Source organism: Argopecten irradians, chromosome 11, assembly GCF_041381155.1.
Source record: "Argopecten irradians isolate NY chromosome 11, Ai_NY, whole genome shotgun sequence".
NCBI classification, from domain to species: Eukaryota; Metazoa; Mollusca; class Bivalvia; order Pectinida; family Pectinidae; genus Argopecten; species Argopecten irradians.
The window spans coordinates 27,165,906-27,182,805 of record NC_091144.1 but is presented as its reverse complement, the minus strand read 5'-3'; the positions used below and the strand labels follow the sequence as shown (position 1 = coordinate 27,182,805).

The 16,900-nt window shown below is 37.1% G+C and overlaps 1 protein-coding gene across 1 annotated transcript; it reads right to left on the bottom strand.

Moving 5' to 3' along the window:
* Nucleotides 1–80: 80 nt before the first annotated feature.
* LOC138335162 (uncharacterized) lies at nt 81–10,876 on the bottom strand. The gene is made up of 3 exons (XM_069284119.1): nt 9,120–10,876; nt 3,761–4,078; nt 81–3,236 (listed from the first exon to the last, which is right to left on the bottom strand). Exons 1-3 carry the CDS (start codon nt 10,309–10,311, stop codon nt 2,944–2,946), a joined length of 1,803 nt encoding a protein of 600 aa, XP_069140220.1. The 5' UTR covers nt 10,312–10,876; the 3' UTR covers nt 81–2,943.
* Between the last annotated feature and the right edge of the window lie 6,024 nt (nt 10,877–16,900).

Below are 16,900 nucleotides of genomic sequence, written 5' to 3'. Positions count from 1 at the left end.
CTTGTGGATCAGAACATCTCTTGAAGTCCGTGTTTTGCCTTCATATGATTGACAATAATCTAAAAAATTAATGAACACAATTTTCAGTGATTAACGAATGATTTAATTGGCTATAACATTAATTTAAATCAATAATAAATAACAGTATTATCACAGTAACAGCACAGAGGCAAAACATGTTTAACATATCACAATATGTTTTTCATGATACATTTTACCCCAAAAAACATTACTCTCAGATAGGACAAGGCGAATGACGTGTAGCTTTACAACATACAGATCGAGATAGTGCCCAATATACAATCTATTTTGAAACTCGTCGTTAGTTTATGCAAACAGGAACATACGTTCGTCAAAATAAATAAACAATGATTGCTTAAAGATGCTTCACCGCTGACGAACTGAATTTTTTTCGCCATCAAAAATAGGAATTAAAGAAATTAGCATTTTTCTTCAGTTACAAAAGTTACTTAAGTTACACGATTTCGATCATTGAACAGTTCCAGATTCTTATTTTACTTTAAAGATACTCTACCGCTGACAAATGGTACTTTTTCCTCTATAAAAACCAGGATTTTAAGAAATAAGTAATATCCTTCAGTTATAAAAGTTACTTTACACCATCACAATAGTTGACAAGTTTGAGCTTCTTATTTTAAGATATTCAAAATCATTATTTGCGCTTCCGAAAAAATTCCATGACACTATGTCCTATATGGAATGAAGTACTGATTGCGCATAGACAAAGGGCAAAATAAATCATTTTGTAAGTTTTTTTGTGTTAACTGGACAGTTATTATTCAAATGATGACTACAGCGTACGCTCTGTCGGCAGTGGAGCATCTTTAAACATTCTGTGTAAAACCACTTGAATATTCCACCCTGTCCTTCTAACCAAAGTCGTGAATTCCGTAATGCAGGAAGAAAGGTGGGTATTATGTACCCTGATGTTAATAAAATGGTTTTAGTATGTATTTTTACCTACTTTGATTTTAAATGAAATAGCTGAGTAGTTTGACAGTATTGTCCATAACACGCAGCAATGCTCACGTAATGACTAGTTATTAAGATATATATATATATATATATTATATGATTACATAATAATTAATATATAAAAATATACTCGCGAAAATATAAATAAATGTGTCTTTTAATTATCATTATTATTTGTCTTCCTAATATATTTCGTCTTTGCATACTGTAAACCATCTTTCTTTCGCGGCTTCTAAATTTTGCGATTTTTATTTTGAAAAAAGTTCGCGAAGATAAACATTCACGTATTTAAAAATTGGATGGAACTTCTTTTCTACATATAATTATAATTGGGGTAATTAATTTTTTTGTGAATTTACTCTGATCGCGATATTTGTGAAAGTAAATTGCACGCGAAAGAAGGTTGGTTTACAGGTAGAGGTATCGATTGTGTCGTCATTATTTTGTGAGCGAAAAGTATCACGTTTCTCTCACAAACAAATGACGTCGCAAACAATACCTACTCGCAAGGGAGTTAATTCTGTAATACATACAAATACAGAATGCCGGAACTCGATAAATAATCATCCCATGTAGAAGTAATTTAACAAATAATTTCCCTACTGGGATAGACAGTTGTTTGGTCCCAATGGTTAATAGTCACAACGCATTAGATCACTGCAACATTTGGGAAAAGTTGTTCAAATGTTGTCAATTTAATAACTTGGATATATATACTTTAGTATGTAAAATCACTGTTAATTTGCTACAGAAATTGTCAATACCTTTCTTCCTCTAACTAGCCCATAGAAAGAGGACAGCAGAATAGTATTTGTTAGGTTTGGTTTATTACATCCTATTAACAGCCAGGATCATGTCAGGACGGTTTCTCATGTGTGTTGTGTCCTGTGTGTGTAAAGTGCGAGGTATGTGTTTTGGGAGACTGTGGTATATTCATGTTGTGTCTTCTTGTATAGTGGAACTGTTGCCCTTTTTGTAGTGCTTTATCGCTGAAGCATGGCGCCGAAGACACCAAGCAACACACCCTACCCGGTCACATTATACTGACAACAGGCGAACCAGTCGTCCTATTCCCTGTATGCTGAGCGCTTACAAGGAGCAGAAACTACCACTTTTATAGACTATGATGTGTCTCGGTAGGGGACAGAAACCAGAGCCTACCTCACTGGGGCGAACTCTCAATCTCAGAGCAAATGTGAGGCGGTGTCAAAGGAGACGTAAGGAAGAAGATTCAAAATTAAGTCGCCTTTTACTATCATGCTATTGGGGAGCAGGTAAAATTCTAAGCGAAATAGTAACGTCATTAGGTAAGATTTATCAGAAAAATGTTGTGAACCTGTGATAAGCCTGATCGCCGTTTGAACAACTGGGTCTTGTTGTTATTATTTAGAAATGTTTCGTCCGTCACTGCCTTAGAAAACTGTTGGATTATCAAAATGACCATAAGCAGTGATAGCGACCTTTGCCAAATTAACCCAAAAGCTAGTTTTCCCTGCGTGGTGTACGTTATAAAACATGTTAATAAATTCCAACTAGAATCACACAGTTTATCAAAATGACACAGGTTTCTAGGCGACACGTAAAAACCACCAACTGACATCCACATTCGAGATTATACCATACAGTGGGTGAAAGGTACCGGGAAAATAAGTGAAATTTCGTCCTTATATCAAAATGCTATTTGTTAAAGATCAAACACTACACATGTGTGTCTTGCGTAAAGATAACATGACTCTCAGTGAACATGTTGTCAAGTCACATCAGTTTCCAAGCAATTCTGCGAAGCCATAGTTTCGTGGGACACACAAAGATGGTAAAACCTCCATCTATGATGTTACAATAACAGTGCAATAAAAAGAAGGTCAATTGACATAAATTTCCATAAATAAAACAAAACTATAACATAACACATAACTCTTTCAAATTTTCGCTAAAATGAGGCTCGGATTAGTACCGGAAGGATGATCTGTATCCATACCCGCCAGAACGAGGCTTGCTTCTAGAATTGTCCATTGCCCGGAATGCACGATCATATTTGAATTCTAATTCCTCCTCGAAACTGATATCGTGCTCACCCGACTGTACTGGACGAAAGGAATTGTATGGAATCCCTGTGCCAACACCTGTGGCCAGTTTATTTCTTGCTGACGTCAGAACTTCGTCTGTCTGTCTGTCCGTACTGTTCAACATGTTGTCCAGTACCTTCAATGGGTCGCTGTTGTCCTTCGTAGGCTCGAAATCTAGGAGACAATTTTAAAACATGCGAATAAATTGTTGGCAGTCTGTAAAGGGATCTGATAAATGTGTCAGGTATAAAGTCTGAAAATGTACAAAGTTGTGGATACTTAAATATTCACAATGTGATTAATTATAATGCATCTTTATTCAGTTATATGTAAATAAGAAGCGCATCGTAAAACGACAGAAGTATATTACATAAAAAATCGTTAAATAAACGATTCAAATTGAAGGATGGTGTCATTTCATGGGGTCGAACGTGTTTTGGTATGCAAAGGTGTAATTTCGTAATCGAAATAAATATGGCGTCGATAGCTCCGCTTCGAGTATCAACAGTGATTGGAAATGAGTGATTTTCCAATCATAGTTTATAATCGAAGCGGAGCTATCGACGCCGTATTTGCTTCCCATACCAATGATACATATATACATGTTAAGGGAACGAATATTATTGCATTCAAACGTTTCTATTCGGTTCTTTGTACACTTAACTAAGTTTTCAAGCCTACTCTATCTATTCACTGACCTGTGTCGGAGAGACCCCCTCTTTGAAATGGAGGAGCCGAGCTATAGGCTGATCTTGGCGCTGGTGTTGTCGTAACTTTTCCTCGCTTATAGCTATAGTTGTACCTTCGGAGCTCCTCGTCCTGTTTCGAGACCGTGGTTGTCATCACTTCTAGATCTTTCTTTAGTCGAGCGCACAACGCCAATGCACCCTTTGCTATATGCGCCGGCGGGATAAAGTCCGAGGCTAGGGCTTGGTGTAGTATTTCCTCACTTACAAGTGTAAAGTTCACTCTACTTATCAACTCCTGTCTCTGGTCTTCGGTCATCTTGTCTCTTTCTGGAAACAAAACAACAAAAACGTTTACACAAGTTCGATACATATACTCAAAGACTTGTTTTAACTTGGTAAAAACTTATACTTTTTGTAAAAGATATTTCAGTACCATGTTCATACCCTGGTTGGCCCAGCTGCAGCTTGATAGGAAATAAGGTTCGTTCATTTTCAGTCGAGGGAGAAAATGTTAGATTAAATCAGAGAATTTAACCCATAAGCACCAGCCTTCAAAATGTGGTTGGTTTGAAAGACTTCATAGGATTTTAAGGACACGAAATGAAAGAAAATTTGCCTGCAAGACCAGTTACCCGATCTACAACAGAGAATTTAACCCAAAAGCATCACCAGCCTTCAAATGGGGTTGTTTCTAAAGACTTTTCTCGACTTTAAGGACAAGAAAGGACAGAAAAGTTGGCTGCAAGACCTGGTACCCGATCTACAACGTAGGAATGAGCACCAAACAAGAGATCCCTAGACCAACTCCACATTCTTTATATGCGGAGATGTATGGGTGTCTTTCATGGGGAATCGCCCCACCAGCAGCTCTCAGCGTACCACAGTTTCTACACCTAGGCACGACCCATGGCCAACAGAAAATCTAGAAATGAAATGGTCTGGTCCGGACAGACTCGCAGAGGACAGCTCTTATCAGTCCCACTTATATAGAGAGCAATCCAATAGAAGAAAAACGGAAGCAAGTCATGAATCGTAGGATTAACATAACCAACATACCTCTGGAAATATGAAATAGACAAAATTTACTACTTAGATGATTTTCGACTGCTTTCAGTACCAATAGTCTGAAAAGTCTATACAGCACTATAATCACTCTGGCAGCCAACAAGAAAGTTGAGTTAGCATATACAATCATGACTGATCCAAAACGGTTTTAGAATCATTTTTTATAAAACCAAAACTAAACCAAAAGCTGTAATTAACGAGTACATTTGTACCTAACAATACCACGTCGGCCAGTGAGAAAACGGCAAACATGTATTTCTCCAGCAGTGATGGATGCCTGTCGTAACCGGGTGCGTTAGAGAAAGGAAAAGATACTATAAACAGATATGCTTGAGTCTATCACAGAAGCTATCAATACATTATGAAACCTTTAACACAAATGAATCCCCAGGACCGAACAATTTAATACCAAATTCAGGTTATGCTATAGCTGAACCTTTTCTTATCTTAAAACAATGGAGGAGGGAAATCTCTAGCTAATTGGCAACAGAAGGTCAATAAAATGCTATATTCCAGACGGGAAATAAATATGTCCACACCTTTTATACGTTGTGGGCCGATAACATATTTTTTAAGCCAATGAAAATGCTCGTTACAAATAAGATTTAGTATTCCTATAGAACCAACAAACATTGTCTAATTAACTAGACAACTTTTGAAAAATACTAAAGATATGTACATAGTGCTTAAACCATATCTAGTTATTTCAATGGATAGTACCAATGTTTGTTGTACAACTATTATCAGAACACACCTATCACATGTGCGGCACTGACGGAAAAACAGATGTATGTTCTAATTTCAGCACGTGCGCCGATTCGATGACCTTCACATTTCAGGCGAAACATTGTTTGAAAGACGGACATATTTGTGACAATGTTGATGTCGTTCAGCGTTTTGAATGAATGTTGCAGGATAAAAAGTATATATATGGCCAGTGTCTTAAGATATAAGATGTATTTTTGGCTCGGGTCAGAATGAAAAAGTGGATTGCCAAAGGCTCGCCACTTTCGTCTTTCTTAACCCTCGCCAGTTTACAGCTTGTTTAAATATTTGAAGACACTGGCCATGTAGTCCAGCTATGTACTTGATGCCTCTAGTTGATATATTACACAGTGAACTGTATAATGTATGTACAATAATGTACTTGGGTAACCGCGCTCATTAACCAATATGCATCGTTTGCATATTTTATGACATATCTTGGACGCCTTGTCAGATGTGAGCTAAAGAGCGTGGAATCGCACTAGCCATGATTTGTATAGACAGAGGGCGGTCGGTAATAAACAATAAGTTGTATAAATAGAAGTCGGGTGGAGTTATAAAGACATCCATTTGTTGTTTTATGATTTGATTTAAACATATTTTATTGCAAAATGTGCAATGGGATTGGGCACAAGTTATACAACTTATATAAACCCCGTTCCCAAAAATAATAAAACATTCAAATTACAGACAAGATGGCATTTACAAGAGAATATATACATAATATATAAAGTTGTATTTGAGATAGAGAGAGAGGGAGAGAGTGAGGGAAGAACGAGAAAGAGAGAGGTGGGGGAGGGAGAGAGCTATTTTATAACCAGTATGCTCCTCAAGGTGTTAGTTTCAACTCGTAATATACTATTATTTTAAAATCTAAAATCTACCCCTCCGATAAAGACGACAGAAGTTCTAAACCACTTTTCTTAACTTTCGACTTCTCAATGTTCATATCATCCTGCCATTTTGCCACTATCTTGAAAGTTATGTATAGCCTAATCTCATTGGTCGGTTGGTTTTAGCTTAGCCAATAAGATTAGGCTATACATAACTTTCAAGATAGTGGCAAAATGGCAGTCAACCTGACCCGGATAACTATTAACACTGAAATACGACATAAGGACCACGAGAGGGGGATTTAAACGAACCGTCAAACAAGTAAATACATTTGTTTTCACCTGTTGTTTGTTTATGTCAAAGCCTGTTATTGTAGGCTGTCATGTTTTCAGTGTAGCGAATAGACATTTTCGTTTGCAAAAATGTTCTCGATGGTGTCCGACTAACGGAAATTCGTCAATTTTTCAAGTTTCGAGGCTGTTTGTGAAAAAAGTAGACAAGTTCAGTAGGATTTCTTGTTTTCGTCGTGAAGTGTAACATCTTAACTTTCAATTAAGACCAAAGCCGTTGAAATATCGAGTCTGGATATTTTTTGAAACACTTTGAACTAAATTACCCAATTTTGCGTCACGGAGGAGTTGCTTACCTTTCTCTATATATTAGTGTATATTGGGTCTTTGACTTATCAGCGTGCTAAATACCTATGAGTCAACCACAGTGTATTGTTATTACTTTAATTTACATTACACATTACCTGTCTTCTGTTGCCATTAGTTTTAATATGAGATTGTCCAGAAATGATATAACGTCAGTGATAGTAACCTCTGGAGTATCGAGGATGCCGGTCGGCAGCCCTCTGAGCACTGTAATTAAGTCGCAAAATTATTTATTGAGCGTAACTTTTATGGCGTGTGCGTATGAGTTTGACAAATGTCTACTCGGAGATATGCCAGAAGTGTTTAGTCTGGGTAGAGGATCAGGGGAAACGCGGGTTGATACTCGTTTTGTAGCGACATATATACAATAATGTAACATATTACACCACGTTATCTATATCACTGAGATATAATCGATGCTCTGTAAATATAGGGGATATGTTTTAAATACAATCGCGACAAGCTGAGTATTAACCCGTGGTTGTACAAACTTGACTGAAAATGTATTGTCAGTTTACCATGCTCATTTTCTATATTGGTTCTATACAATACATTGTTCTCCATTGTAACATCAGAAATGAAATAAAATTCTTGGACCTTGCAGTATCCGTGCGTGACAACTTTGACATGGAGAAAATCCCTGTCTACGTGTACCGGACCCTATCTTAATCACCCAGAGGACATTTTTAATTTCCAGAATCTCACTTAAAGCATGTATGCCTTTAAAATTTACACAATTGTAATAGGGAGCGCGAAAATGCACGACCGGTTCGGAATTAGAGATGATGATATGTCGATTGGGTGAGTTGGGCTTAACGCTGTACAACTTTAGTACTAACTCCATTAATAGGGGACATTGTAGAACCTAGCCCGAGATACTCTGGCCCTGACACCAGACTTAGACATTATGACAGATAGATGTTTGGTTTAGCCTAAACCAGACTTCTATCTGTTCTATGCTATGGGCTATGCAGAGCCCTATATAGTTTACTCACCCCCCCCCCCCCCCAATCTCCCCTTTATGTCAGGGTTCTGTGCAACAATTTTCATCAAAATATGTCAAGTACATGTAGTTTAAGATGAGTTCACCGGACAAAGACAGACAGACAGACAGACAACCAAGTTGTGTCTACAGACAAACAGACAGACGGACGGACAACTCTATTCCAGTAAACACCCCTCTTAACTTCGTTCCGTATAGCTATTCCGATGCCTACACAACATCTAGGACCAAATTATCTACGAACAATGCATTGATCTTTTGTCAATAATGATTCACACACTGACAGTACATGTTGCCAGCCAAACTCAATAAGCTCTAGCTAGTTAAGTAGGATTGGTATTCCGTACTATCAGTATTGCCATAATAGTCGTGACAAATACACAGTTTAGTATTGACATTATTTGTGAAGTAGATTTTCATTAAAGGGACATACCATGTACCTTCATTTTTAAACGGTTTTTGAGTTATTGGAAATAAATGGGGTGCTGGTATGTTCTAGGTGCCAAGAGTGAAAGACAAACGCATACATTTTCTGAGCATCAAAAGACATATGTAGACTGGAAAGTAATACTTCTTATCATGTTCAAATATATCAAATCTGCAAAAAACAACTTTTGAGAGGAAATTTGATCAAATGAAATTAAATGACTTATTTTTGGAAATCGATGAACTTAAAATACCAATTTGAACATATCAAAAGTTTTAGCAATATATGAGAATTTTGTGCTTATTTCCTTGTGTGCCTGCGTTGGTAACTAGTGAGTTTCAGAAAATCGAAAGGACGTAAAAAATGAAAAGAGTCAATTTGATACTATACTTATATCCAGTAAGTTGATGGTAATGGGACTAATACGGAGTTCCAACAATAAACGACTTGGTCAAATCTAATGGAGGGGAAGATAACATTTTTATATTGAAGTGCTTGCTTAGCCCCCTGTTAACTGTGGAGTACCATGAAATCCTAAGTATGTCCTGTGTGTAGTACTATAAACCCGTGTACACTGTGACCACTCTGACCATTTCTATGATAAAGACATATACTGACCTGCTGTAATGACATACTCCAGTATACCATAAAGCTGGTCATGACTTTTGCGAGCCTCGTCTGGAGCCGCTGACGCCAGAAGTCGGAAAGTCTCTCCCGTAAGCACCCCCTTCCTCACCATTTCAGCCATATACGTGTCAATTATCCTACAGGCCCTTTCGGCCTCTCCCTCGTCATTGCATGACTCTTGGACGATGTCACGCAACAGAGAAGGCGATATAATACATAGGTCATCCGGTGCAAGTTTGTTCATTATTTCTCCCGCCGCTTTCACTAAAGGTCGTCTGCACCGACAGCCACGCAGGGTGGCCATTTTGAAAGCCCTTGTTATCCAATCAATGGTCATTACGTCATCAGAAAACGCTTCTTCCGGAAGTTCCATTATAACAGCATCTAACACGTGACCGATGTCCACTTTCTTTGTGTGTTTTACTAAGTCTGATTTATTTGCCTTTTCAGCATTTTCCTTCCCCGGTTTCGAACCTGCATCCTGTGTACTCTTTTCACTTTCGTCCTTATCCAAGACGAGGCTGATGTACCGGGTCGCCATATCGGCCAGAAGAGTGGGCCGGACGCCATTGTCTCTGGCAGATGTAAGCAGCTTCACAAACCATTCTAAGGGAAGGTTACATAATCCTTTCATTGTCTTATCATCACGTTTATCGATAGTGCCTCCCTGCTTCTTAAAGTTGCTTGGGTCTGTAAATTTTGTTGGTGGTTTGAGCCATGATTCTACCATTGCGTCCGAACATGCTTCAACTATGCCGGACACTTCTGCTAGCGGCCCTATGGTCACACAATATAACAGAAGAGAGGTGATTGCGCCGGTTGAGCGGCTCAATTTACCAGAAGTGATGGTGTCTTGTAAAAATTTATCGCTTATTTCAATAAGATTACCTGCCCCTGACATCTGGAGATATTCTGCGGCACAGCGTATTTGTACAATGTTGTTTTTGGTCATGTCAATTTTCATATTGTAGCAAAAGTCTGCTACAATACTGAAAATGTCCGCACCCCCGGGGAAGTCCAGAAGTTCAACCCTGTTGCTGTCGGTGGGGGAGGCACGGCTGACCTTGACAAAGTACTCGGATTTGGCAAACAGCGGAAACCTGTGTAGTCGGAATTCCGTACCGGCGGTTAAAACCGTTATGTCGGAGAGGTCTCCGGACTCCCGGAACTTCGAGAAATCCATGTTTGGGTTGTATCCGGGCGTTAGCACATTATCCGATACTATTAGGATTGGAGTTGTGTTCCCACGACGTAGAGAAAGTCACTTACACAGGTATACGTATATATATTGACCGCCGTATACAATGTACAGACGACTCCGTGTTGTTTGTGTATTTAAATTACACACACTCGTTTATTTAAATGTTACCTTCAACAGCGATATAAAGTCGACTATTGATATCCACTTGTGAATTTTCAATGAAATCGCACAGCGAAGCAAAACGCTAAGACGTAATCCATGTTAATCCCATTTACATTATAAAGTCCCGAAATACCTCGATGTCTTAGATTTGGATGAGTGTCTGCAGAGTCTAAAGATGTCTTCGAGTGGTATTTCTGCTCTAGAACTACCGTCCTAACTATGAAATTGTTTACCTTGGTGCCTGTGTATAAGATAAATCGACTAAAACATAGGCTACAACGGTAGCCTGTCCGAACATGATGTGACTGTTGTAAAGAAAAGCCGAGCACACCCGGGAAGATATCGATCTTTGTTGTATGTGTCTATATGGCCCTTTAAATGAACACGTGTACACAATGCTAGGTACACATAATTACACACACACACACATGTGTACACGGAGGGAGCAGGTGAGTGCACGCTACCTGTGTATAGTGTGTATTGGGTGTGGTACTGTCTAACCCCTAAGGTGAACATTACCTGCAATAATCTTACGTACATGTATGTGAACTACTAAATGGACCTCAAATAATCAATCTCGAAAAATCAATAATACTATTGGCCTATCCCGTGATTGTAATACATAAACGATATGTACATGTAGGTAGCAGAATAGAAGGAATTTATTTTTTCTAGTCCCAATATCAGACATTTTGATAGATACGGTATGTAGGATCTATTTATTTAGGTGTCGAATTTTGGTATCAGGATCAGAGGAAAATCGGATATACTAATTTGTTTGCCCGATATTTGAACAGAAGCTTGGTTGTCGTCAATAGTGTTTTTCGTGGAAACAATGCTAATGCGAATATATGACTTTCGTGATGGTTTTTAACTTTTCCACTTTTTAATGAACACATTTCGGATTGGATACATTACATGTAACAAAGACCGGCGTCTATAAATCTATATCACAGTCGATATATACATTATAGGTAAAATCTGTACAGGTGTACTCTGTAATGCACAGGCGTGGTTGGCTATATGATACTCGGAACAATGCCAATCTGATTATCTCGGCTCATCAATTCTAACACCGCTTTGTAATCAGGGTTGGTATTTAAGGTTATATGTCATGTATTGAAAAAAAAGGGTTATTTTCCTTGATACAAATTTTGTTTATGCTAATATTAACTTATCAATCCTAACAGCTTTGCCACCTGCTTGGTTGGTATTTAAGGCTGTGTGCCATGTTTTGCACGGGGGTTATCTCCCTTGATATAAACAATAAGAGGATGTGGCAAATTTCTAAAGTGGACGACAGCCGGAGTACTCAGAAAAAAACAACCGACATACGGTCAGTACCTTGTAACTGCCCACACGTGGAGTTAAAAATGCCCCCCTCCCTACAAAGAAAAAAAACACAACAAAAAAACAGAAATGGCAATATTTCATTAAAAACCAAAATTGCCCGTAACTACAATGTAAATAAGTATATTGCACATCCACTTTACCATGTGCTTCAGCCTTCAGAAATATTATAAGTTGTACTTAAGACAACCTAGTTATGAAACTTACATGTATGTAACCATCCTGTTAACAATATTGCACAGAATATATAATATACGTATGCAATTGGACAGAGAATGAATACAATAACCAGAGTCTTACTAAAAGTGCTTATAATACATGTGATTCTAAACGTTTTATTGTCTGTATCGATTGTTGCATTTATGTTATTGTATTTTTCCTAACAGAACAAAACCAACTGAACAACTCTTGGGGGGATTTTCTTTTTCAATATCAGAAATCAAGTAATAATTGGAAAGCATTGTATTTTTATTAGCAACTTAAAGGTAGGTTTCGCCCAATGAAATATAAAGACTACGAAATTGAAATTTATCCTGTACATAGATATAATCTTCAGATCATTTTCAATGCATACAGCGAACAATATGGGTGGTCAGTTGCCTAGCTTGACCAGGAAAATACTCCTCTTAAAATAGAGCGAAGTCAAGCTTTACATAGAACATGACGTATTTTTTTCCAAAACGAGGCCGCAGCAACAAACGGAAGCGTGCAACAAAAAGTCAGATGGTACATACGCTCGCTAGCTTAATACACCAAACATACATGTGGTTAGTGTGCGGCTGTATGTGCGCTGGCATATGTGTTGAAATTTAACTCACCACGTGCAACGCCGTTACACGAGTCCCAACAGATCCGGGCAAGTTCTGCTTGAGATTTGGCTTCTGTTTCTTCTATCGCTACATGCCATCTCTGAATTTAATTCCCTATAAATATCCTAGGGTGCTACCGATTCCATTATAATTTCCTCCACTTTGTTGCCGATTCAGATACAATTTTTTTTTATCTCACACACTTTCGTTCAGCAATTCTGTTTACTTTTAGTGTGTAACAATGCGCATGCGCGAAACTACGACGACACAATCCATCGCAGCTACATTTGCATACTATTTTGTTTGACGGACACCGTAATAAATCAAGGATTTCCTTCAAATTTGTATTCAAGACACATTTGTTCAATCTCAAACGTATAAAGAAATTAAATTGAGGTATTTTTGATACGTTTTTTCATCTTTTCTTCCGTTTATCGGATTTTACAAAAAAATATTTATTTGGTTGGGCGATACCTACCTTTAAAGTGAATAGTCGGGCAAAGAAAACCAGTCTAAATGCGTTCATTGGCCTTCCAAAAGTTCTCACATATTAATACGACGGTCAAGTTCTGCTTAGTTTCCCAGTTCTGACCATGTAACCGAGCTGTGAATGTACACGGACATAATGAGCCGGGAGGACGTTTTAGAATTTCTATACTTTAAATTAATTTCTTCGTACGCAGACAGATTTTGACGAGAGATTTTATTTTTCCATTTCATAAGAAATTATACTGGATACATTCACACCATTTTACCGACTTTAGCCATCCTTGCCCGACTGTTCACTTTAAACTCAAAAGATACAAAATATGAGTATCTTTCACTCTATTGCAGATAAAAACTAGTTGAAATTGAATTTTAATAATGCTTTAAGAGGAAAACAGAATTGCAACATCAAAGACTATTTCAATTTTGACCAATCAGGGTGCTTAATTTCGTTACCATGGCAACAAAGTATTTCGAAACAGTAACTATCTTTGCATACCGCATAACCCATTTGTATCAATTTTCACTTATATCTAAAATATCTTAATTTCTATCAATCAGAGACGCCCGTTGTATATCAATTTTTATTTAAATCTGACGATATTTAAATTTCAATCAATCAGGGGCCTCCATTTTGTTACCATGGCAACCAATTTCTTTTTGAAAGTGATATCTATGTTATTCAGTACACCTCATTACTCCCATATACAAATTTTACATAAATATGACCCAATCTATATTTCAGCCAATCAGAGACCTCCAATTTATAAACATGGCAACTAATATCTTCGAAAGTGTTACCATTCTATTCAGCGTAACATATTATTACTTCACACTAATTTCCACATCACTGGAATATAAAACAAACTGGAAGATGTGCCCCGTTGCTAACTGCAACCCAAATTACCCAAAACAATTTTAATTTTATGACTTGTTTACACACAAAGGCAAAACATGCTCTGGGCGGATTTTAAATGCAGGGTAATATTGTGAACACATTTTAACATGATGAAATGAGAGGACAAAGAGCAATGTGTTACTTTCTTGTAAAATCAATTATTTCAAGTATTTGTTTTCGTTAAAATCCGAAAGATATGGCTAAGATATAAAGTATACGATCTACATAAATGATTTATGAATGAAAACCGTTGAATATATTAAGCAAAGAATGTCCCATTTTCCATGTTTAGGCAAGTAGTTTCAATGAAAATGATGATGAAGATTTCAGGCCATTTGTTTTTGGTTTTTTTAATCGTAACATTAGCTTGAAAATTACATGGGCTTAACTTATGTATATTCTGGATGGTTCCCATGGTAACTACATTTTCAAAAAAACTTTACTTGCAGCATATCATCATATATACTAGGCTAAGTATCATTAAATAATTGAAAGATACCTGGCTAATCCTAATCTTTTGTAGACAAGTTTACTTTATACATAGGTTGTCAAAGCAGGTTTGAGTGTGCATGTATTTAGAAGTGAATCGAAAAATACATGATATTCTGCTGTAGACATTTCTGGAAGGTTATTTCTTTGACTCAGAAGATGGTTCAATGATGAATTGACGGTGATGACTTTTTTTATATACACGGAGAAATAACAAAGGATGATGGGTGAGATGTAGAAACTAGACGCGACCTTTATAATCTGAGGGTCATCGTGTCGGTCAGTCAACTCGAGGATGGCCTGCGTTCTGGGGTGAAGCGTCTTAGGATCGAAAAGGCTGGTCATTTAAAGGTCAAGCATTATTTCGTTAATGCAGGTTGCGGGTAAGTTATTTATCTGGTTGTGTAGCCCGAGATACTCTGGCCCTGACACCAAACGGTGTCGGCTTATTCCACGTTTTGATATAGGACTGCGCTCTGGCCCTAAACTAGACATCTATCTGTCATAATGTCTAAGTCTGGTGTCAGAGCCAGATTATCGGGCTACTGGTGGTGTAATAAATGTGTGAATTGATACATTTGTAAATAGGCAAATCTTTTACAAAGTTTTAAGCATTCTTATGATAAGGTGTACGCTAAAATTGAAGATACAATGTTTATCTGTAAAAAATATTCTGAAGAGCGTTTGATTTTTTGTTGTTGATTTTTTCCCCTAACATTTCGCAAATAGATATCATTATTTTTCATTTATGTTTTGTTTACATATCAATTGACAGTACACGTGTTTATAAATATAGAGCTGTAAAGCATGGCTGGTGCATACTACACGGATGATCATGATGGTGGTCTCCATACTATGGTGGCTGATTACGGCCATCTCGTGTTGTTGTGTTTTCGCCTTGTTATGGTGGCTGATTACGGCCATCTCGTGTTGTTGTGTTGTCGCCTTGTCGTGTTGTCGCCTTGTTGAGTTGTCGCGGTCTCAAACTGCGACAACCCGAGATTTAACAGATAAAATGTCGACTTGTCGCGTTTTCGAACCGCGACAAATCGACAAGACGACAAGACGACAAGTCGACAACACACAAGTCGACATTTCAAACACGCTAATTAGCGCGTACAGAATCTCGTGTTGTCGCGGTAAAATGTCGACTTGTCGTGTTGTCGAGTTGTCGACTTGTCGTGTTGTCGTGTTGTCGAGTTGTCGACTTGTCGCCTTCCTGTTACACATGCGCAAATCATATGAAATAGCCACTATCTTTGAATATAGAAAACTGAAGTTAGTGCTTGTGAATATTTGGTGTGTTTGTAAGATATTCGATGTATACAATTGTTTGAAAATTATATTTTTCCCCATTGTTAATTCTTTTGAAATGTATATCAACGGAAATTATAATATTAAATTACTTGAATATTAACAAAACAAAGGATATTGTCAAAACACAGAACAACAATTTTTGTACAATGAACAGTAACAGAGAGGACAAATGTACATGTTTATCAACTTAATATTGTAAAATCTCATTTACAAAATATTGTGTTATTAATCGGTTAAAACTTATTATTCAATTTGAAGAATTGAAGAGAACACGGATGATAAGACGAAATATTATCTATTATTTACTAATTACTGTAATAGGTTATGTGTGTAGTACATCAAACAATAACCTTAATTTAAGATCTAATAAAGAATTTGATGTAAAACGATTAGAAAAAAATCATTAAAACTTTCATTTAGTCCAAAGCGTTATATATGAGGTTACAGATAAGGTGTTGTGCCCCCATCTTTCTGGTAATTATTTCATGTATTTTGATCATCAGCATGCATCACAACGTACATAATGTAAATATTCTTTTTTATAAAATTTGTTAATTGTAATACAGTAAGATTTAACCCTGGAAAGTTTGATTATGTAACTTGACTACAGTAATTCATACAATAGTATATACAAATGATGGAGCATAGATACTTCCAGGGGACATTTAATATAATGGAGCTCTTGCAAAAGAAAAATACGCAATTAATATTTCTAGGTCTAGAAATTCCCTAATTTACACAAAACATGTGTTCATTTTACGAAATGAATATCATGATTATATAATAATCTTTCTCATAGCGATCAATTTGTGGTTAAGAGAGGCTTGGCTAATTATGATACATTCAAGTGTAATTGACTTGTGTTAATATGGTCCGAGTGCAAAGTCAATAACAGCAACTCAAGTTACATTACGCAAACATTGAGTTCTTCAGGGTGGTGTCCTATGGTCAATGTTTTTTCTTGTACGTAACATGCACATTAGAGAATGGTTTGATACTTGCCAAAGAAAATAATATCTAGTATAAAAAATGAGAATTTCAGTTTCAGTTCATATGGTGT